General features: G+C 42.9%; 1 protein-coding gene across 8 annotated transcripts in view; it reads left to right on the top strand.

Moving 5' to 3' along the window:
- Window positions 1-1,720: 1,720 nt before the first annotated feature.
- The window catches only part of LOC111951954 (fibroblast growth factor receptor 2), a 117,203-nt gene continuing 95,602 nt past the window's right edge, over window positions 1,721-23,321 (top strand). For 3 of the 8 annotated variants that reach the window (XM_070434853.1, XM_070434850.1, XM_023970327.3), the window contains exons 1-3: window positions 1,721-2,459; window positions 5,067-5,343; window positions 22,857-23,126. In XM_070434853.1, the coding sequence (XP_070290954.1) occupies window positions 5,154-5,343; window positions 22,857-23,126 (460 nt within the window). In that variant the 5' untranslated portion in view covers window positions 1,721-2,459; window positions 5,067-5,153. The remainder of the gene's footprint in view (window positions 2,460-5,066; window positions 5,344-22,856; window positions 23,127-23,321) is intronic. The other 5 variants (XM_070434854.1, XM_070434852.1, XM_070434856.1 and 2 more) reach the window with 3 other exon arrangements.

The raw sequence follows: 23,321 nt of genomic DNA, 5'->3' as shown, positions 1-23,321 counted from the left end.
TAACAGAACTCATATGGCAGGCTAAAACCTGAGAAAAAATCCAACCAGGAAGTGGGAAATCTGAGGTTGGTCGATTTTCAACTCAGCCCCTATTGAAGATACAGTGGGATATTGGTAATGTTGCACTTCCTAAGGCTTCCACTAGATGGCAACAGTCTTTAGAAACGTGTTTGAGGCTTCTACTGTAAAGGCGGGCTGAATGAGAGGGGAATGAGTCGGAGGTCTGCCAGCATCCACGAGCTGGTCATGCCCATTCACATGAGAGGTAGTTCCCGTTCCATTTGCTTTTCTGAAGACAAAGGAATTCTCCGGTTGGAACATTATTGAAGAGTTATGTTAAAAACACCCTAAAGATTGATTCTATACATCGTTTGACATGTTTCTATGGACTGTAACGGAACTTTTTTACATTTCGTCTGCAACTAGTGAACGCGCTTCGTGAGTTTTGATTTGTTTACCAAACGCGCTAACAAAAGTAGCTATTTGGACATAAATGATGGACATTATCGAACAAATCAAACATTTATTGTGGAACTGGGATTCCTGGGAGTGCATTCTGATGATGATCATCAAAGGTAAGTGAATATTTATAATGTTATTTCTGACTTCTGTTGACTGCACAATATGGCGGATATCTTTTTGTCTTGATTGGGCTCTGAGTGCCGACCTCAGATTATTGCATGGTTAAAGCCATAAAGCTTTTTTGAAATCTGACACAGCAGTTGCATTAAGGAGAAGTGGATCTAAAATTCCATGCATAACACTTGTATCTTTGATCAACGTTCATAATGAGTATTTCTGTAAATTGATGTGGCTCTCTACAAAATCACCGGATGTTTTTGGAACTACTGAACATAACGCGCCAATGTAAACTGAGATTTGTTGATATAAATATGAACTTTACCGAACAAAACATACATGTATTGTGTAACATGAAGTCCTATGAGTGTCATCTGATGAAGATCATCAAAGGTTAGTGATTAATTTGATCTTTATTTCTGCTTTTTGTGACTCCTGTCTTTGGCTGGAAAAATGGCTGTGTTTATCTGTGATTTGGCGGTGAACTAACATAATCGTTTGTGGTGCTTTAGCTGTAAAGCCTTTTTGAAATCAGAACACTGTGGTGGGATTAACAACAAGATTACCTTTAAAATGGTATAAGATACTTATATGTTTGAGGAACTTTAATTATGAGATTTCTGTTGTTTGAATTTTGCGCCCTGCACTTTCACTGGCTGTTGTCATATCGATCCCGTTAACGGGAACTCAGCCATAAGAAGACCTGTTTTCGCTTTGTCATGATGGGGTATTGTGTGTAGATTGATTTAAATATATATATCATTATTTATCTAGGCAAGTCAGTTAAGAACAAATTCTTCTTTATAATGACAGCCTAACCCGGACAACGCTGGGCCAATTGTGCACGCCCTATGGGACTCCCAATCAAGGCCAGATGTGATACAGCCTGGGTTCGAACCAGGGACTGTAGCGACACCTCTTGCACTGAGATGCAGTGCCTTAGACCGCTGCGCCACTTGGGTATCCCGAGTGAGGAAATATTTGTATTTAATCAATTTTAGAATAAGGCTGTAACATAACAATGTGGAAAAAGTCAACGGGTCTGAATACTTTCCGAATGCAATGTATATGATTCGTGTTTTGTCCGCACGGGGGCGTAATTATTGCGAGTTGAGCCTAGCCAACGAAGGGCGGAGGACCCCTGTATGGGACCAAGTTTGTAGTGAGCTCCGTAAATTGAGCACTCTCTCCTCGGGCGCACGGAGCAAGAAAGGCTCGTCGTTTCTTTCGAGGCAAAAGCATAGAAAGAGAGGGGGCCACTGAGATTTGATTGGCTGAGGAAGGCAGTGCCAAAAACACTGTGGCCAGGAAACGGCTCGAATTTCGGGGGACGTAAGGAGGAGAAAAAATCTAGTAAACCTGACAAAGCGTCTGAGAACAGTACTAGGATTGTCTGGGAAGAAGACGCTCTGCCGCGAGGGATCATATATTGATGGATTKTATGTTTTTGGAGAGTTTCTGTTATTTTTTTACCCATTAGTTCATCATAAAGTGCAAACCTTTCGTTTGGATGAAAAGTGCGCCCGCTCTGGAACACTGACATTTGAGTTGACTAGCAACTTGGTGAAGAAGTTTCAGGGACGTAGCTATGTTTTTCTAGTTATTTTTCAAGGATATGGATTTCAATTCGGATTTTTTTAAGTGCAATGGAACAACAATGACATGGTGATTTAATAATACATTTTCAGTGATTTTATTTGTTTCTCGTCCAATTTGGGGAAAGTAAAAAAATCGCTGCTTGGCATTTTTGGTGCAGTGGGGTGAATTTGCTCCATCGGGACTAGGCTACACATTCCTCTCGATTCGGCCCATGCACTCGCCTCCTGCCTTGTCCATGCATGCGAATCGGAGTTCTTCCAGACTTTAGGTAGTTATTCGCTGTAAGTATTTTGGCCGTATTTTGGCAACTTGTGGGCATAGATCTCAAATGGTTATTGTTCTATTCGTCCTGGAACAACGAGAATATAATTGAATAGAATCAATTCCTGATGTGGGCTTTACGCATCTGAAATAGAATAGCTAATTTTAATGCTGGTAAGACCTGTTGTTTTAGCCATATGTGTTATTCTAAGGAGTTTTGAAAGGACTAATCTTATCCATAGGCTAATTAAAATGCTACGTTGATCTGACAGTCACATTATAAGAAATTGCCATATAATGTAGCCTACCCCTTTTATACTACGAAGCAAGAGCTCTTGTTTTCTTATTTGGGGGAAATACTGTTTTTAATTCAACAACAGCCTATAAGGCGATGTTTACTATGTTTTCCCCTCAATTGGGAAAACATAATTAAGCAGTGGATGCAGCACCCGTGCATGTTCATTAACAACACTGTTCTGGTTATTTATTACTTTGCTTAATTTTCTACATCGCATTAATGGTGCCAACTACCCCGTGACCGCACTTTGTGTTTTTACTGCATGGACTCACTGAGCACTGAGTCCAAAAGCCAACTGATTTGAATATCAATAGGATTAAAATCAGCGCTAAGAAATTTCATTCGGAAGATTTGGTTTAAATGGGGGCCAGGGAAACCTATGGATATGCATATGCTGAAAAGCCCTGGTGTCCGAACTTATTGGATGTCATGTTGTTGACAGCAGCAACTCATAAAGAGGTTTTAAAAGCTGTAGTCTATACATGTGTTAGTTAGATTTACCACAGCAAAAGATGGCTAGACTTAGGCGAATTGTCGAGCATAAAGAATTGTCCATGAATTGTCGGTTACCTTGCAGTGCCGGTCTGAAGTGTCCATTTTGCTTAGCAAAAGACTATACGAGAATATAATTGAATATAATCCATTCCTGATGTGGGTTTTACGCATCTGAAATAGAATAGCTCATTTTTAATGCTGGTAATACCTGTTGTTTTAGCCATATTTGTTGTTCTAAGGAGTTTTGAAAGGACTAATCTTATCCATAGGCTAATTAAAATGGTACGTTGATCTGACAGTCAAATTATAAGAAATTGCCATATAATGTAGCCTACCCCTTTTATAGTACGAAGCAAGAGCTCTTGTTTTSTTATTTMGGGGAAATACTGTTTTTAATTCAACAACAGCCTATAAGGCGATGTTTACTATGTTTTCCCCTCAATTAGGAAAACATATCTAAGCAGTGGATGCAGCACCCGTGCATGTTCATTAACAACACTATTCTGGTTATTTATTACTTTGCTTAATTTTCTACATCGCATTGATAGACGAATTTTGTTTTTTTTAATGAACCATAGTCCTAAACCAAGGTAGTCTGCCCACTCTAGGTACGTTGTACGTGCGGAATGCATCCAGGCAGCATCCCATGATGTTGTGCGCGCGGGGGGGGCATAAACGTTTGCTTGCGATCCGCGCGTGCTCTCCCCTCTCCAGTCAATATAAATGAACCAGAATCGCTCAACACATTTCAAAGTTGCTGTTTACGCCTACATGTCAAATGACATGCATCTTCCTGGGTAAACCAATCAATACATCGCAGCTGGATCAGAAGGCGCTTGAGGAAGCGTGACTCGGGGCTCTTTGCAGCGGCTCCAAACCTCTATAGATTTCTAAAACGGATTGCACCGCAGATGTCTGGCAATGGCCAGTAGATTGATGTGTCCTAGTGTATTCCGTTTAAATTACYAATCGCATAATCATAGGGCTACAATGAATTAAGTGAATTTATTTTGCAACAGAAAAGTATGCATATTTACTAATATACCAACCTCAAATGGAAAGCAACAGGTTTGGAGCATCTAGGATACAACTCATATAGGCTATTCAGTATTGGATGATTTACTTATTAATTGTAACCTACTCTCTGATCAGAAGAAGGTAATGTTTGATGGAATTTGATATTCCACAATTTCAGTAATAATAACAATAGGCTAATACTTTTATTAGTGAAATGGTATAATACAATACATAGGTATCGATAGCCTTGTAATAAAGTWATGTTTTTCACAACTAACAATGCCTATTCTATGCAGTTTCTATTTTTTTATAAATGTACATCTTTTATAAAAGTGATTTTAGCCTAGAAATGCAAGCGTCAAGTCCACTTAATAGAAATGCTATGTGCTCAGACGGTAGTATTGTAATGGGGAACGTGAGGATTTGTGACAATGGGTCTGGTGTAAAGGTAGCTGTAGTGTGGTTGTGTGCTGAGCTGCATCAGCGTTTCGGTATGTCTGTGGCAAGGCTTGTCTGACAGCATTTTGTGACACACTCTCTCGCTCTTCCTCTCTCTACTCTTTCTATAGGTGTTATTGTAACTGAAACAAATTAAATAAGTCGGTGAACAAATTAGAATAGGTGAGAATATGACTATAGTATATGGTAAATGCAGAATTGGCTTCAGTTTCTAAGTCAATATACATTTTTCTCTTTTGGTTTTCTCCCTCTCTCACTTTCTCCCCACATTATTTAAAATGTTCATCCCTACCTACCTTTTTCCCTCCATCTTCACCTATTTACCACCCCTTTTCCAACTTTATTGCTCCTCCCACAGCCTTTCCTCAGCCCAGGTGATTGGGGGAATTCACAGTGAGTGACAGGCCGGGCAGCCTGCAGTTGATGGTTGGGTGGAGCCCCTCAGATGGGATCAGTGTCCAGGGGGAGGCAGAGCCTGAGGAGGGGGGGATGGGGGACGGACTCACCCTCCACTAACGGGATGGCCTCGTGGGCCTGGCTGCTCGCCACCATCCTGCTGTCCCTAGCAACGGCTACTTTGGCAAGGCCGCCGTACACTGCCGCCGAGGAAGAGGAGGCTACGCTAGAACCTGAAGGTAAGATACTGGCTCCTCGTTGACTGTATTATATACTTTGTTGCCCCTAGATACTTATCTAAGGTCAGTTTAGAGGTTTCCCCCTTCAGTGGTTAAGGTTAGGATTTGGGAAAGATAAGCTGATCCTAGGTCTGTGCCTAAGGGCAATGGGCACCTGGAGCGTGTTATATAATGGTGGGATAGAGAGAAGGAGGTAATGTTGTTGTAAGACTCAACCTGGCTCCTTGGTTATTGTCTTGCACCCCTCATCGTACACTGTAAGGGTGGTTTGGGTTGGGGAGGAGGAGGGTTGGCACTTTTGAGTTGTACTCCTATTTCTTTTCCCTAAAATATGCCCTCACCCTCATAATAACAAATCTCCACAGTATTATGGATTCATTAGAAATGAAACATGTGGAATTGAGAAATTGGGGCACGTAAAAAGGAAAACTATCAAATGTGGAAACTAACTAACCTTGGCATGTGTGATGTTTGCCACACCATGAGATACTTACTACCATGGCACATAGCTTTGGTTCTTACTTCTTTCCCATAGTCACTTTTTCTTTGCCTGTTGTTGTGAAATTTCAGTCTCGGGACACTATTTGTGTCATCTAAAGTTAAAAACTGTCAAGAAAAGCGTATCAGGCGGTGGTGCTTTAAATTGCCATGGACAAAGCCTAGCATGTGTGAAATACTGGTCCGGGACCTGGTATGAGAGGATGAGTGGGAAGGTGAGTGGGACAGTGTTTTCACTTGCACCTCTCGGGTGCCCCGCTGCCCCAGAGAAAGAGAGAGAGAGACAGAGAAGGAAAGAGAGAGCTCTCTTCATCCTCTACTCGCACTGCAGTAGGCTGATTCCCACCATACACAACACTTTTCAAGGTGTTGCTGAGTGAATCAAACGTTTTTGCTCCTTTTCTACTGCGTTTTTTGCTCTTTTTCTTCTTCTCTGTCAGTCTCTCTCTCTGCTTCTTCTGAGGGGAGGAGTGAGGACCACACACTTTAGCCTGTACGTCTATGTGTAGCCTATTTTCCACCAAGCAGCCTTTTGTTTGGGAAGAAAATACTTGTTTTTGGTTAACAGTGTGAATGTGAAAGGATCTACTTTCCTTAACTTTACACRGTTTTTTGGTTCCTTAGTCGCTCTAGCTTGTCTCCAGCTAAATTACCTTCCATGGCCATTTTTTAACATATTTTTGGGCTGCTGAACTGGTGCCTGAGATGGTCGCATTTTGTTTTAGAAACGGTTACTTCTTGAAATACATTATGAAAGATGGTTTGTAATACAGGCAGTGTTTGTGGGTACTATGTGTTTTGTCACTAGCCTCCAAGGAGCCTGGAAATTCAGAGAAGTAGGCAGACCCTAATTAGAGTTGTTGTGTTGGCTAGTCAGTCAGTAAGTTGGGCCAACGCTGCATGCCTTTTGAATCCCCCTTCACAGTTTACACACACACTCAGCCCCTGCTCTCTTGCCCTTTGGCCTAGGGGTCGGGAGTTGCCCACACTTGCCCAGACAAGGGTTACCTCACTACCTCAGGTTTTCACTCTTGTTTTTGTTGTTTACAGAAAGAGAGTCCTCTTAGCTCCAATCGGCTCTGTTTGAAAAACAGATTTATTGGACATGCCTTTGTTGTAAGAGCCTGGAATTTTRCCCTTGTAATCCAATATTTGCAAAMAGCAAAATGTTTTAAGAGGATTTGTGCATAGTTGACTTTTCCTGACATTTCCTTCAAATAGGGGAGATTACYGAGAAGGAGGAAAAGTTGGGAAGTCATGTGACTGGGATTAAGTGGGCTGAACCTGGGGCTCACATGGTGACGGATCAACAGGGCAGGTTTCTGAGGCTTATTTAGAAAGCCCCGATATCTGATTCCAGATCAGTTTTTGTTAGCTGACCCTGGTCAAGCACGTAAGGGTAGTATTCCACGGCGGTGAAGATTGTGTGTGTTTTGTGTGTGAACCAGCGTTTTTCGTTGGATTTGGTTATTTAAAAACACAATCCCATCCCAGCCACACACACACAAGTGGATACACTGCATTTTAAACCACCAAAGATGCACCAAACACTTTTACAATTTATTTCCTTTGAGCTCATATGAGAACCTCTCTCACTCTGATTGGTAGTGGTTGTGGTGTCCCATCTGTACTGACAGAAACAGAGGAACGTGAAAAGAGACAGACTAGACTGTCTGTCCCTCTCTTAATTACCCCCCCAGAGGTTGTCTTGACAGTAATGGCCTTTGGCCCCACCCCCTCTGAACACTAGAGCGCCCGGGGCCACAAGTGCATGCACCACTGTCTCTAAATACCTCTCTGGAAAGGGAGGGATATTGTCATAGAGTGCATATCAGTGTTACTGCTAGCTTTGAACAAGGAATGAACCCATGATAGCTCTGTTGCTAGTTTGTTTTCCTACCCACCGAAGAAGGTTGTTAAACTGAAATGTATGTGTATGCTATCCCTTGACTTAGTTMTACTTAAGCATGGGCTGTCGATGCATTTTCTCAATCTCACTCTTTATGCACCYTCTTTTTGTGCGCAGACCCATTACCTTTTTCCTCATCATGTTTGTTTACCTCTGTAWGCGGAAACTGAAGAAGTAGAGCGAGCATATGGTTGTGAAAAGGCTATACAGTACTGGTATTGTTGTTGTTGTCGTCAGTCACCCCGGACGTTCTGTATTTATGGAACTGTTTGCCTTGTCCAGAAGCTCGGCTGGATTTGCACTGTGAAATTGACTGGGTAAGTGGAGCGGAGTAACAATGATATGGAAACGGGTTACAAACGCTGGTATGTGTCCCTTTACAATGGCATTTATGCTGCCTGTTTAGATACTTGTGTTGAATGAATGAATGTGGCACTGTGTGTGTAGTCTGTACGTTGGAACTTGCGTGTCGATGGAACTGACAAAGTACAGGTGTTCTAGAAGGTAAACCTAGCTATCTTCACCATTAAAAATACAATCTATTCATTCCATTTCTATGGTCCTCACTCTTACTATACTTGTGGTAGTAGATTAAGTGGACTGAAGGATAGTCAGGCTAAATCAATGTAAATATGCATGGGCGTGACAACCCATTGTCATGGAAAACGCGTAATTGTGATTCGTTTTGATTGATTGCTACTCATTATGTGAGCAAAACAACTTGTCAGCTTGTGATATACTGTAGGACTCCTACCTGTAAGGCTGGTATAGCAGGGAGGAACATGCTGAAACATACACTTCTATCCTTCATCTTGTGTGGAGCAGGAAGAGGCTGCTACTGATATTTTTAAACAGAATTTAGTAGGGCTGGGACGATACCAGATACTCGTTAGTATCATGGCAAGGAAACAAAACATGAAGCAGATTTAGCTTCCTAATGTTGGAAACAAACGTCGTTATGTTGTCATCCAGAATCACACGTATTTATTTTCCAAGTTATAGCACACAATATTTTATATACAGCAGGTTTTTAAAGTACCAAAGAGTTTGGTCTGCTTCGTGTTTTCATTTTTGCCATGGGAAACATATTGCGATACTGGGATTGTTCGTCCCAGACCTCCAATCTAGTAATTATATTTCTTTAATTATATTACTTTAAAATCTCTGTTCAGGTTTTCATAACAGGATACATGCATAGTTATCGCCAGTTCAATTTTATCAAGAAGAACCCGATTTTAATTGCGTGTTCATTTTCATGTAAGTGGGTGGTGGGGAAAAGATAGTGGCCATATGACTTACCTCAAACACAGTGATATCTAAACAGCAGTAGGATCCAGGTTGTAAAAGTGTAAAAGTGTCAGCCTGTCTGCCTGCACCTGGCCTGTTAATGATGTGTGTGTGTGCGTGAGCATGTTTGGTGTGGGTGAGCGTGCTTATTGTGTGTGTGTGCCCCAGTGGCAGTGGAGCTGAACTCTCTAACTAAACAAACTATCCCGAGTCCTGCTGTCAATATGGCCAGGCAGTTACCCTGATAGCCTCTTCTATACAATGGACTTTTATAGGCCCCTACTTGCCTGCCGTTAGGCCTAGTTAGTGTGGAGGTGTGTCGGTGTTATATGGACTGTTGTTTGCCTTGGCCGATGCAGCAGAAAACGCCTTGTTGTCACTCCACCACTACCTCACACCTGTCTGATAAGAGGGTGGTAGAACTGAGTGAGTGCCTGTGCCAGGCTGTGACCAAGGGATGCTGCAAGTTGACCACAACACAGTCTGCCTTCCTTGTGTGTTTGCCACGGGKAACGATCAGCTCAAACATATCTGGGCCCAGTCTAGGCATGACTGGGGTAGGAATGAACTCCAGAGCAGGGTGGGTTGATAGTGACTGGAAATTGCATCCTGAGCCTCCATGAAAGAGCGGGGGGCAGGGTTCGATGCTGTGACCGAAACAGTCGCATTTGCGAGGGTTTGACTTGGCAGTGCGACACACATTTTGAATTGGTCGCAAGGGTACCAGTGAATTTCTTTTACCTGGTCACGTTGGTTTTTGCTTCACAATTTGTAAAAATGTTTTCGTTATGATTTATTCATCAGTAATGTGCAAATGACCAAAAATGAACCAACTTCCTGAACAGGCAACAACGGCACGGGAATGCTCGTCTGTGTGTCAGGGCTCAACTTAGAAGGGAGGTTTTGGGAACCCTCCGTGCCATTCGTTAATCCCCGTCTGTAGGGAATATTTCAATAATGCKATTTTTAATCTCGGCTATGTAATTTATTTAAAAAACAGATGGATTCCCYAAGCTGGTCGTTTGCTGTTTCGATTATTTATCACATGCTCGCTACACCCATATAGATAATCTGTTGGGCAGAGAGAGCACACAGCTCTCAAACAGCTGGTTATTGGGTGGACCAATGACCGACAGCGGTAGCAGTTCCAAGTTATGATATCTACCTGTAAATGCTAAGGCAAGAATGGGTATGTATGCAAACCAGGTATTTAAAAAGTTCAAAGTCTTGGTTGAATATTTGCGATGCACAACTCAGTCATCATGGAATAGCCTATCTTGGAAATAATTTCCTCGAGGCTCTTTGGTCCTTGAAAAGTCKTTGAAGTTATGGTAGCCGATTTAGAAGTTCTGCATGCATTTCGCTGCACCTGCGATAATATCTGCAAATCTGTGTACGCAACCAATAAACTTTTGAATTGATTTGCTCCAATATTATTATTCAACTTGTCACTTTCTCGTTGTAAAACAAGATACAGTAACCCCTCAATAACTCTTCAACATCTCAAATGGCGAGAATGACTAGCTAGCACATGGACAGACTTCATTAATGTGTGTGTGTTGGGAGCATGCTGTCTATTTAGTCAGGAAATGCTCACATTATTCTGACATATTTTAGAATGTAAATGTATAATTCCATTGGGTAGGCCTGTTGAAAAATMATTATTCTTAAAGTGGTAATGCATACTTTTTTTGCATACATTTTGGGAGGAGTTTTTTTTCTATAGGCTATTACAACAATTACATATAAAATGTAGGTACTTGAAAATTGCCATTTAATCCTTGAAAAATAATTGAAAGTCCTTGAATTTGACTTGCCAATGTCTCTATGAATCCTGCTATTGAAATTCCACATCATTCGCTTTCCTGTCAGATGTTGACCCGGGCCAMTTTCTTTTCCATTCGTGCCAGTAGCTTTCATTTGGCACTGGCCTGATGTGCCACTGGCAAATTTACCTGAATGTCGTGACCTGCTGTGTGCGGTTCTATAGGGCCTATATGTATATGTAAGTCCTTGTATACCACTTTGTATACCACTTTGTGTAGCCGTTAGCGATGCTAATTATATATATTTTTGAATTTCACCTTTAGGTGAAAGGTGAAAGGTGAAATTTTTGAATTTCACCTTTATTTAACGGAAAACCGGAAAAGAAATGGCAGTTTAAATGTTAATCAAAATTGTCATTTTATCACATCCCTAGTACATACAGCATAGAAATACATAATTTGCACACACACACACACACACGCACAGAAGTCAGTTCAGACAGATCCAGCTGAGAGAGGACCAGCTCATTAGCTCTATCAGCAGCAGATTTGAATTTAGAATGAAAAATGCAACAAGTGTTAGTGCATTGTATCACATCAATTCGTCCTCCAATCAAACCGAACTAAAACMTATCATTCTGGTGTCATATCGGAGCCCTTTTATCTAGATATGTCTTGAAAGGGAAATATTCAAACCCCTAGACTATTGTGATGAGTCCAAAGACCAAATTTGGAGAGAATCTGACTTTTAGTCCATGAGAACATTTACTATCGTTATTTTAAGCATTAGATTTACATAGTAAGAWAAAAGTAATTGTTAATAGTGTCCTTATTTTTTAAGATATCAATGTCAAACTTAACATGGTTCATCATACTAACGTCTGATGACCCTAAAACATTTCAAGTTAATAGYCCATTGTGTAGTGGATTTACAAATGGACACGTGAAATCAGATTTCCTGATTGATCAATAACTCAGGCATCTCTTAACCAATTTCTCAAACCAAGTTAAAAGATGTACAATGGTTCATCAGAAGTTTGTCAAGGGTTTTCCAGGATTTCCAAGATGGAGGAAAATCTATCCTGACAAACCCTATGGGTCCTTGCAGCAAATCTGTTCAACATGAGGAAAGACACCTACATATGTTTCTAGATCAAACGTGGCAATGGATATAAGGGTTTACGTGATTATAACAGTGCACCCCATAGGCCAATCAGTGGCATTATTTTTTACCAATTTACTCATGACCTCTTATGTGTGCCTAATTAGAAAAAAATCTATGCTTGAGTTATTTGACCAAGTTCCCCCCKAAAATTATGCGGACAATAACAATAGCTAATCACAGGATTTCCGTGAGCCCCTAATTAGAGTGAAGAGAGGAGGAAAAAATAATAGTCCTGAGATTTAAGTCAAAGGACAGAGAGAGAACACTGAAAAAGCAGCCTATAGCATAGTTTGAGGTGTGTGTGTCAGTGTGTGCGCGTGTAACCGGGGCTGTAATGCACCGCTGTAATTCTGCGTTGTGTGTGGTTGATTGAGACTATAGACGTCGACTTGAGATCAGGTTCTTTTAATTCATCAGAATTCACTCTCTGCATCCTGAATCCAAAAGAAAATAAAACCGTTTTAGAGCACATGTTCTACGAATCGTTGCCCCTTTCTCTCGTAGTGCATCAACATTAGTACAGCCTCTCCTTATTATGCATCGACACACAACATATATTTGACATAGATAAAACCACATACCTGCATCCAAAAGAAAATGAAACATTTGTAGAGCACATGTGTTCTGCGAATCGTCGCCCCTCTCTACAACAGATGCGCAATACAACGGACTGGGATCGTTTGAGGAGCTAGCCATCGTGCACACAWACAATAGCCTGCTAATACCTTAGCTAGCTATTAACCACATGTTGAATTCAGAATGTTAATATCAGCCTAAAAAGTACAATTACAAGTGCATCTTAACAATACCATCCACTTATGAGTAACCTCTAAATATACAACATTATTTATGAACAAAACACTGTGTGTATGACTTTGTGCTTAAAATAATCTAACGTTTCTGATGACAGAAAAAGCTTGCCGACCTCTCATAGTGCATCAAAATGATTTGAGCACAAGCACGCAGGGCAAAACGTAAGTACACACTCCCCTATTCCCAGGATGCAGGCATGCATAATAACAAATCAACATGCGATATTAATATATGAACCTGGTGAAATTCACAAAGTACTTTAACAACTGTTACACGTGTGCATGCTTATGCATGTGTGTGTGTGTAGACTTTGTAATGACTTTCAGTCCTACCATCCCATTATCCACTAAACTAAAGGCGAGAGAGCTGGGCGGGAAGAGCCGCTCTATGTACGCATCTCATGCTCCTTTGATACTTGTACTGTTGGTGCTTAGTCTGCTCACAGATATGACAGACAGTTGGACAGATGGAGTGAGAACGACAGATAGATAGACGAGTGTATTCTGGTGTGCGAATTGGTTGCAGCGCTTTTGCCGTAGTCTCTCAGGGAGCATGATTACTTCTTGTCAGGATGGTGTGAATGAAAAGAGGAGAGGAGTGAGACAGCGCCAGTCTGTCACACTTGATAGACATGCTAATAATAACTGTCACCAAGGGAGAGAGAGAGAGCGAGAGAGAGAAGGAAGAAGACAGGCTATGTGCCCACTGCCCACAACATGAGGTGGAAACTGGGATGCACTTCCTAACCTGGCAAATTTATGACCGTATTAGAGGCGCATATTTCCCTCAGATTACACAGACCCACAAAGAATTTGAAAACAAATCCAATATTGATAACTCCCATATCAGGTGAAATACCAGTGTGCTACTACAGCAACAAGAATTGTGACCTGTTGCCACAAGAGAAGGGCAACCAATGGAACACAAACACCATTGTAAATCAAATCAAACTGTCACATGCGCCGAATACAACAAGTGTCGACCTTACCGTGAAATGCTTACTTACAAGCCCTTAACCAACAGTGCAGTTCAAGAAGAGTTAAGACAATATTTACCAAATAAACTAAAGTAAAAAATATTAAAAAGTAACAATAATGAGGCTATATACAGGGGGTACTGGTACCGAGTCAGTGTACAGGTTAGTTGAGGTAATTTGTACATGGTAGGGGTTTTTGTGCTCCTGTACCGCTTGCCATGCGGTAGCAGAGAGAACAGTCCATGACTTCGATGACTGGAGTCTCTGACAATTTTATGGGCTTACCTCTGACACCGCCTATTATATAGGTCCTGGATGGCAGGAAGCTTGGCCCCAGTGATGTACTGGGCCGTACGCACTACCCTCTGTAGCGCCTTACGGTCAGATGCCGAGCAGTAGCCATAGCAAGCGGGGATGCAACCGGTCAGGATGCTCTCGATGGTGCAACCTTAGAACTTTTTGAGGATCTGGGGACCCATGCCAAATCTTTTTAGTTTACTGAGGGGGAATAGGTTTTGTCGTGCCCTCTTCACGACTATCTTGGTGTGTTTGGACCATTCTAGTTTGTTGGTGATGTGGACACCAAGGAACTTGAAACTCTCATCCTGCGCCACTACATCCCCGTTGAAGTTAATGGGGCCTGTTTGGCCCGCCTTTTCCAGTAGTCCACCATCAGCTCCTTTGTCTTGCTCACATTGAGGGAGTGGTTGTTGTCCTGGCACCACATTGCCAGTTCTCTGACCTCTCTCATTATTGTCGGTGATCAGGCCTAGCACTGTTGTGTCAGCAAACTTAATGATGGTAATGGAGTCGTGTTTGGCCACACAGTCGTGGGTGAGCAGGGAGTACAGGAGGGGACTAAGTACACACCCATGAGGTGCCCCAGTGTTGAGGATCAGCGTGGCAGACGTGTTGTGGCATACCCTTACCAACTGGAGGCGGCCCGTCAGGAAGTCCTGAATCCAGTTGCAGAGGGAGGTGTTTAATTCCTTAGCTTAGTGATGAGCTTCGTAGGCACTATGGTGTTGAACGCTAAGCTGTAGTCAGTGAACAGCATTCTCACATAGGTGTTCCTTTTGTCCAGGTGGGAAAGGGGGCAATATGTGAATTGGATCTAGGGTATCCGGGAGGATGCTGTTGATGTGAGCCATGACCAGCCTTTCAAAGCACTTCATAGCTACCGACGTGAGTGCTACGGGAGTAATCATTTCGGCAGGTTACCTTCACTTCCTTGGGCACGGGGACTATGGCAGTCTGCWTGAAACATGTAGGTATTACAGGCACGGTCAGGGAGAGGTTGAAAATGTCAGTGAAGACACTTGCCAGTTGGTCCATGCATGCTTTGAGTACACATCCTGGTAATCCGTCTGGCCCCGCAGCTTTGTGAATGTTGACCTGTTTAAAGGTCTTGCTCACATCGGCTACAGAGAGCATTATCACACAGTCATCCAGCACAGCTGGTGCTCTCGTGCATGCTTCAGTGTTGCTTGCCTCGAAGCAAGCATAAAAAGGCATTTAGCTCGTCTGGTAGGCTTGCGTCACTGGGAAGCTTGTGTCTGGGTTTCCCTTTGTAGTCCGTAATAGTTTTCAAGCTCTGCCACATTCGATGAGCGTCAGAGCCGGTGTTGTAGGATTCAATCTTAATCCTGAATTAACGCTTTGCTTGTTTGATGGTTCGTCTGAGGGCATAGCGGGATTTCTTATAGGCGTCCGGATTAGTGTCCCGCTCCTTGAAAGCGGCAGCACTAGCCTTTAGCTGGATTCGGATGTGGCCTGTATTCCATGGTTTCTGGTTGTGGTCTGTACGTACTGTCACTGTGGGGGGGACGTCGTCGATGCACTTATTGATGAAGCCGATGACTGAGGTGGTATACTCCTCAATGCCATTGGATGAATCCCGGAACATATTCCAGTCTGTACTAACAAAACAGTCCTGTAGCGTAGCATCCACATTATCTGACCACTTCCGTATTGAGCGAGTCACTGGTACTTCCTGCTTTAGTTTTTGCTTGTAAGCAGGAATCAGGAGGATAGAATTATAGTCAGATTTGCCAAATGGAGGGTGMGGGAGAGCTTTGTATGCATCTGTGTAGAGTAAAGGTGGTGTAGAGTTTGCTTTCCCTCTGGTTGTACATGTGACATGCTGGTAAAAATTTGGTAAAACTGATTTAAGTTTGCCTGCATTAAAGTTCCCTGCCACTAGGAGCACCGCTTCTGGATGAGCATTTTCCTGTTTGCTTATGGCCTTATATAGTTGGTTGAGTGCGGTCTTAGTGCCAGCATCGGTCTGTGGTGGTAAATAGACGGCTACGAATAATATAGATAAGAACTCTCTTGGTAGATAGTGTGGTCTACAGCTTATCGTAAGGTACTCTACCTCAGGCGAGCAATACCTCGAAACTTCTTTAATATTAGACTTGTTACCCGTGGTCCTTTAATGAAACTGGTATTTTTTTTTCTTATCACAATTCTGGTCTTTAATCCAGGGCCGACAGACAAGTTCCTTACTTTTAATGTTTTTTTTTGCAACCAACATTCTATGGCTTGTTTAAAAAATAACAATATTTTGGAAATTATTTTGTTTCAAATAACCAAAAGTGAGCGATTATAATCCAAATAAAGGGGAAAAGGCCATTCTTAAAAATGGGGTGAGACTTTCTTACTTATGTAAATAAAGCCAGTTTGTTATTTAGAATGATTTATTTCTGGTTTAGAGGGAGAGAAACCAAAAGCCCACCGTGCGTATCTTTCGAAATCCGTCATTCCACATGTCACGTGAAAATCCCCCATTGTATTTACCCAAGTTCTCTTTTAACTCCAGGACCACCGACAGTTTTAGTTGTTGCCTGATGCAGAACTCTAGTGCCAGAGGAGATACTTTTAGACTAAAAATGCCTCCATTAATTGCCACAGTTTAGACTATCGATAGATCAGCGCTCCAACTCCCCCTTGTGATAGTGTGGTGCAATGACAGAATGCCACCATCTAACATTAACGGTCGCGACATAAGCTCTTAACCTTTAAAGGAAGAATCACTGTATCTGTCAAGGATAAAGAAATGCATGTCGGTGTCATAGCATGCAGCCAGCATATCTCTCTCTCTCTCTCTCTGGGGCTAGACCTAAGCTCATTTCCTTTATATGTATTTTTTCAATATTAAAATCATACAGTGGACGCCTGAGCCCATAGGCCTATGCATGCAATACCCTGATGCATTTAGTGCTCAAATCTCCGACAGCTGAACCATGAGGTGGACAATTTATTGTTTTAGGTAAGTAAAAAACAATAAAACAATTGGCTTTAAAGWTTGGCATTTGCTAGACATTGAAACACAAGGAATAGTGTTTTTGTAATTAAGCTATAGGCTGTTTTTAAGGACACATACTGTAAATGTGGCTCCTCTGGCAAATATCCCTTGTTTATTGATGGCGCTGGCTGCTTGGGTTACGCACCCAATGCATATGGACGTATGGTACATTTCTCAAATGTCCGATAAATGAAAATCTTCCCAGTCATTTGTCTGGCGCCCGATTTTTCTGGTAGAAGCCCTGGTGAGTGTGTGTGTGTTTCAAGGTGTGATTGTGGTGGTCCCCATGGTTCACATGAATAGTTGGGAACCCTGAAGGTGTCAACAGGTTTAGCGACGGGATCAGGGTCAGGTCAACAGTGTCATGGGGGGAGGAAAAGGACAGGAGGAAGGGAAGAGCGGAATGAGGGAGGAGAGGCATTCATGGAGAGGGACAGATGCACACAAAGCGGTTTTGTACGTTAACTATTTGCACATCGTTACAACACTGTATATAGACATAATATGACATTTGAAATGTCTTTATTCTTTTTGGAACTTCTGTGAGTGTAATGTTCACTGTTAATTTGTATTGTCTATTTCACTTTTGTTTATTATCTACTTCACTGGCTTTGGCAATGTTAACATATGTTTCCCATGCCACTAAAGCCCTTAAATTGAATTGATACAGGACACCTAAAAGTAACACTTAAGCATGCCTTTCGAAGTGCCACCATTTGAGGTGAGGGAGCCCCTCCCAGTTCTTCTTCTTAGTTTACCCTCCATCTCTGCTTTCATTTTCCCAACATGTCTTTTTTTTACCATGTCTTGCCCCAACCCCCATTCTGCGTGTGTGCAATGCATGGTCCCTGTCATAGTATATGACCATCCCCTCTCAGTTCTGTGCATATCGGCTTTCTGTACACCCGTTCTCTCTCTTCTCTCTTCTCTGTGTTGACAGACAGAGAGAGAGAGAGGCCTAGCTCCCTAACTGAGGCCAAGGCCTAAATCAGGCAACATGCTAACACTACAGCTCTTTCCAAAGTCTTTGATTACACAATGGAAGGAAATGCAGATTCAATATCTATTAAATTAAATGACAGTGGCCCCAGGTACTATGGAAAACAAAGGTGCTGAATATAGCCCCCATCAATCAACACACACTCTTCTCCAGACCAAACACACTGGGTGGTGGTGGTGGGTAGAGAGGGAAAGGATAATTATTTGAGGAGTGAAGGAAAGAGAAAAGGTTGTGCTGAGGTACAGGAATGGTTGGGAATGCTTCTATACCTGGGGTGGCAGGTAGCCTAGCGGTTAGAGAGGAAAGCCAGCAACCGGAGGGTTTCTGCATTGAGTCCTGAGTCCGGCAGGAAAAATCTGGTGGGAAATTAGCTGGCAACCGGAGGGTATCAAGTCCTATATGCCCTTGAGCATTATGCCCCTTAACGTCCCACAACAACAGCTCCTCGGGCGCCCAGTGTGGCAGCCCCTGTACATCTCCAAAAAGCTGTATACTSTATGTATGTGTGTCTTGCGGAGGGGTTGGGTTAAACGTGGGAACAAAAATTTCAGTTGGACCTTGTATGCGACTGACTAATAAAGTCATCTTAATCAACTATGCCTGTAAATATTAGTGTACAATTAGCCAAATGTAGACAGTCAGCCAAAAGACACGTTAGACACATACAGAACTGGAGATTTTAATACATGTTTTCATTGTTGTTGGGAGTTTATTTTCTCCTTAAATCCTTTTAATCTTTCCCAGCTCAGCCCCTTTCCTGAGAAAGAACACACATGCACAGACATGCACAGACATGCACACATGCACACACAGTGTTTTGCTCATCAATAAACATCCCAAAAGTTTTTTTAAATAATGAAGGGTTTTATTGAGTGTTGAGATCTGTAGACTCTGAGTTGATCCAGAGTTGATCTCTCTCTCTCTCTCTCTCTCTCTCTCTCTCTCTCTCTCTCTCTCTCTCTCTCTCTCTCTCTCTCTCTCTCTCTCTCTCTCTCTCTCTCTCTCTCTCTCTCTCTCTCTCTCTCTCTCTCTCTCTCTCTCTCTCTCTCTCTCTCTCTCTCTCTCTCCTTCCCGTCTCTCTCTCTCTCTCTCTCTCTCTCTCTCTCTCTCTCTCTCTCTCTTCTCTCTCTCTCTCTCTCTCTCTCTCTCTCTCTCTCTCTCCTCTCTCTCTCTCTCTTCTCTCTCTCTCTCTCTCTCTCTCTCTCTCTCTCTCTCCTCTTCTCTCTCTCTCTCTCTCTCTCTCTCTCTCTCTCCCTCTCTCTCTCTCCTCTCTCTCTCTCTCCTTCTCTTCTCTCTCTTCTCTCTCTCTCTCTCTCTCTCTCCTTCTCTCTCTCTCTCTCTCTCTCTCCTCTCTCTCTCTCTCTCTCTCTCTTCTCTCTCCTTCCTCTCTCTCTCTCTCTCTCCTCTCCTCTCTCTCTCTCTCTCTCTCTCTCTCTCTCTCCTCCTCTCGCTCATGCAAACAAACGTTTTTTGGGGGTGGGAGAGGGGGGTGTATAGATGTATGCCAGAAGACCCATCTTCTGCCCCCCGCAGGAAAACCCTGCATTCACCCACTCCCCCCAGCTCTTTCCTAGGGGAAAGACTTGTGTGTAGGTGTTATGTCATAATGTGTGGGAGAGCCTGGGGGTGACTGGGCCTGGATTCAATATACATTGGCATCATATCAGTGTCTAAACCAATAGCCTAATGGTTTTCCATGCTCACTCATAATGCGTTCAGAAAGGTGGATTGAATCCATGCAGCTGTGGCGTCGCAGAGACATGAGAACAGGAATGAGAGTGAAGTTCTAGAGGTTAGTTTGGGTCAGGGTCGACAGTCCACAGGAATGGGCAGTACAGGGGGTGGGGGGTTAACAATATGTCATGCATTTCATWWAAAAAAAAAATGAATATAGTTGTAGCCACTGCCAGTCACTATTTTACCTCAGATGTCAACGTACGTCAGGGAATGATGAAGCCTTCAAGAGAGGAATTGCAACGTCTCGTTGCAGCCAAGGACCCATCACTAACATTAGAGTCATTAAAAGGAAAGAGCGATGTTTTTTTTGCTGAAGTTGATAGATGTCTTTGACAACGAAGAACCCGATTACACGGCTTGTAAAAAAAAAAAAATGCAGCGGTTTAATCAAATACCAACCGGAGAGCGGGACAAGCGGCATAGCTGCTCTAGTACCAACAACGTTACCGGTCAAGCCCAATTGTTTGCGTATTTAACTAAACCCCTGCCATCTGAGGTAAAGAGTAGGGTGGCAGATATGTGCGGCATTTAATCTTGTTGAGGCCAAATGTTTCGAAATCGTGACCCAACGTTCCATATCCATGAGTTCATCCGACTCTGGGTAAGTAGAAGGGCTGCCTTCATTGCCAAAATCACGTAATGTGGTTGTTATCAGCTGTGTGTGCAGGCAAGTGTCTTATGAGCGCTATGCAGCAGCCAAACGAAGCAGTTGCTATGGCTACACACATGCAGAGCAGCGGACAGACAGACGAGTAGCTAAAGCAGGAAGTTATTCCTTTTATCTGCGTGTAAAAATTAGCACGGGACAGGATGGGAGTGAATTGTGATCGGGATAGGATAGGAAAGTACCCGGGGTTATATAACTGTTGCAGGATCAGAACAGTACCGGGAACATTTTGACAAGACGGGACAGGAATTAATTTTCATTCCCGTGTCAACGTATAGGTAGCATCTCAAAAGGCATGCTATTTCCTATATAGTGCACCAATTTTGACCAGGGCCCATAGTTCCAAAGTAAGGCTCTGGTCCCATATGGCTCTGGTCAAAAGTAATGCACTACAGTACCAGTCAATAGTTTGGACACACCTACTCATTCAAGGGTTTTTCTTTATGTTTACTATTTTCTACATTGTAGAATAATAGTGAAGACATCAAAACTATGAAATAACCCCTATGGAATCATGTAGTAACCCAAAAAGTTTTAAACAAATCAAAATGTATTTTATATTTGACATTCTTCAAAGTAGCCACCCTTTGCCTTGATGACTGCTTTGCACACTCTTGGCATTCTACCCGCTTCAGGAGGTAGTCACCTGGAATGCATTTCAATTAACAGGTGTGCCTTGTTAAAAGTTAAATTGTAGAATTTCTTTCCTTCAATGCGTTTGAGCCAATCAGTTGTGTTGTGAGAAGGTAGGGGTAGTATACAGAAGGTAGCCCTATTTGATAAAAGACCAAGTCCATATTATGGCAAGAACAGCTCAAATAAGCAAAGATAAATGACAGTCCATCATTACTTTAAGACATGAAGGCCAGTCAATCCGGAAAATGTCAAGAACTTTGAAAGTGCAGTCGCAAAAACCATCAAGCGCTATGATGAAACTGGCTCTCATGAGGACCGCCAGAGTTACCTCAGCTGCAGAGGATAAGTTCATTAGAGTTACCAGCCTCAGAAATTGCAGCCCAAATAAATGCTTCACAGATTTCAAGTAACAGAGACATCTCAACATCAACTGTTCAGAGGAAACTGCGTGAATCAGGCCTTCATGGTCGAATTGCTGTAAAGAAACCACTACTAAAGGACACCAATAATAGGAAGAGACTTGCTTGGGCCAAGAAACATGAGCAATGGGCATTAGACCGGTGGAAATCTGCTATTTGCTCTGATGAGTCCAAATTTTAGATTTTTGGTTCCAACCGCCAATTGAGACGCAGAGTAGGTGAACGGATGATCTCCGCATGTGTGGTTCCCACCGTGAAGCATGGAGGAGGAGGTGTGATGGTGTGGGGGTGCTTTGCTGGTGATACTGTCAGTGATTTATTTAGAATTCAAGGCACACTTAACCAGCATGGCTACCACAGCATTCTGCAGCGATACGCCATCCCATCTGGTTTGGGCATAGTGGGACACTCATTTGTTTTTCAACAGGACAATGACCCAAAACACACCTCCAGGCTGTGTAAGGGCTATTTTACCAAAAAGGAGAGTGATGGGAGTGCTGCATCAGATGACCTGGCCTCCACAATCACCTGACCTCAACCCATTGAGATGGTTGGACCGCAGAGCGAAGGAAAATCAGCCAACAAGTGCTCAGCATATGTGGGAACTCCTTCAAGACTGCTGGAAAAGCATTCCAGGTGAAGCTGGTTGAGAGAATGCCAAGATTAGGCAAAGCTGTCACCAAGGCAAAAAAATAAATATATTTGGATTTGGATTTTCACTTTTTTGTTTACTACATGATTCCATATGTGTTATTTAATAGTTTTGATGTCTTCACTATTATTCTACATTGTAGAAAATAGTAAAAATAAAGAAAACCCCTTGAATGAGTAGGTGTGTCCAAATTTTTGACTGGTACTGTATATATTTTCATTTTGGAGGTATCTGGCTTTCCCTGCTGTTTCACACTGGCTGCCTGGTATTTCTTCTGAAAGGGAAGTCTATCTGTCTGTCTGGGCACAATTTTTGGTGTTTACTCTTACAGGCTCCACCTCCACACCACTGTCCACTCTACACCTTCTGCTTTACTCATGAAAGCACAACCCAACACAAAATAATGTTTAGAGTGTGGCTGACTGATGTATCCACAAGGGGATTTATGGGGTTGACGTCCTAATTTATGGTTTTAAGATGAAAGTATTTGGGCCTCTTCTTTCTCCCTGTATCGCTCCTCTTGGCATGACGTTGATTTAAGTGCATCCATGGGGTTATGTGTGTTTTTTCTTTTACACTATTGCTTATTTCTTATTCTCCCACTTTTATTCCCTGAGTTTCCTCCCTCCTTTCTGTGCACAACCCTACTCACTTTCCTCCTCCCCTTCCTTCGCTCTGCAGAGCCTCCGACCAAATACCAAATCTCTAAGCCCACCGTGTGCTCGGTGCACCCGGGGGAACTGCTGAAGCTCAGCTGCCTTCTGGCCGGGGAGCCCGGAGCCATCACCTGGACTAAGGATGGTTCCACTCTGGGGGCCAACAACCGCACCCTGATAGAACAGGAGGTTCTGCAGATCCGCGACGCCACGCCCAAGGACTCTGGGCTGTACGCGTGCAGCACTGTGGGCCCGCAGGGCAGTGACACGCTCTGCTTCATAGTGAACGTCACAGGTGAGTCAGGGTGCCATGAAGGAGTCAGGACAGAGAGTAACCAGCCAGTCGGCCAGCTTGTCAGGGCAGGACAAGGGCATGGTGTAGTATGCTTTTATATTGCTCTGGTATACACATGCGGCGTGTCATGGAGAGTACAGTCAGTGTAGGCAGAGTGGATAGTCGCTGGACTGCAATGTGGCTTCAGCTACTTTA

Source organism: Salvelinus sp. IW2-2015, linkage group LG25 (assembly GCF_002910315.2).
Source record: "Salvelinus sp. IW2-2015 linkage group LG25, ASM291031v2, whole genome shotgun sequence".
Classification (NCBI taxonomy): Eukaryota; Metazoa; Chordata; class Actinopteri; order Salmoniformes; family Salmonidae; genus Salvelinus; species Salvelinus sp. IW2-2015.
Note: the sequence above shows the minus strand (reverse complement) of the source record. Positions and strands in the feature narration are given on the sequence as shown.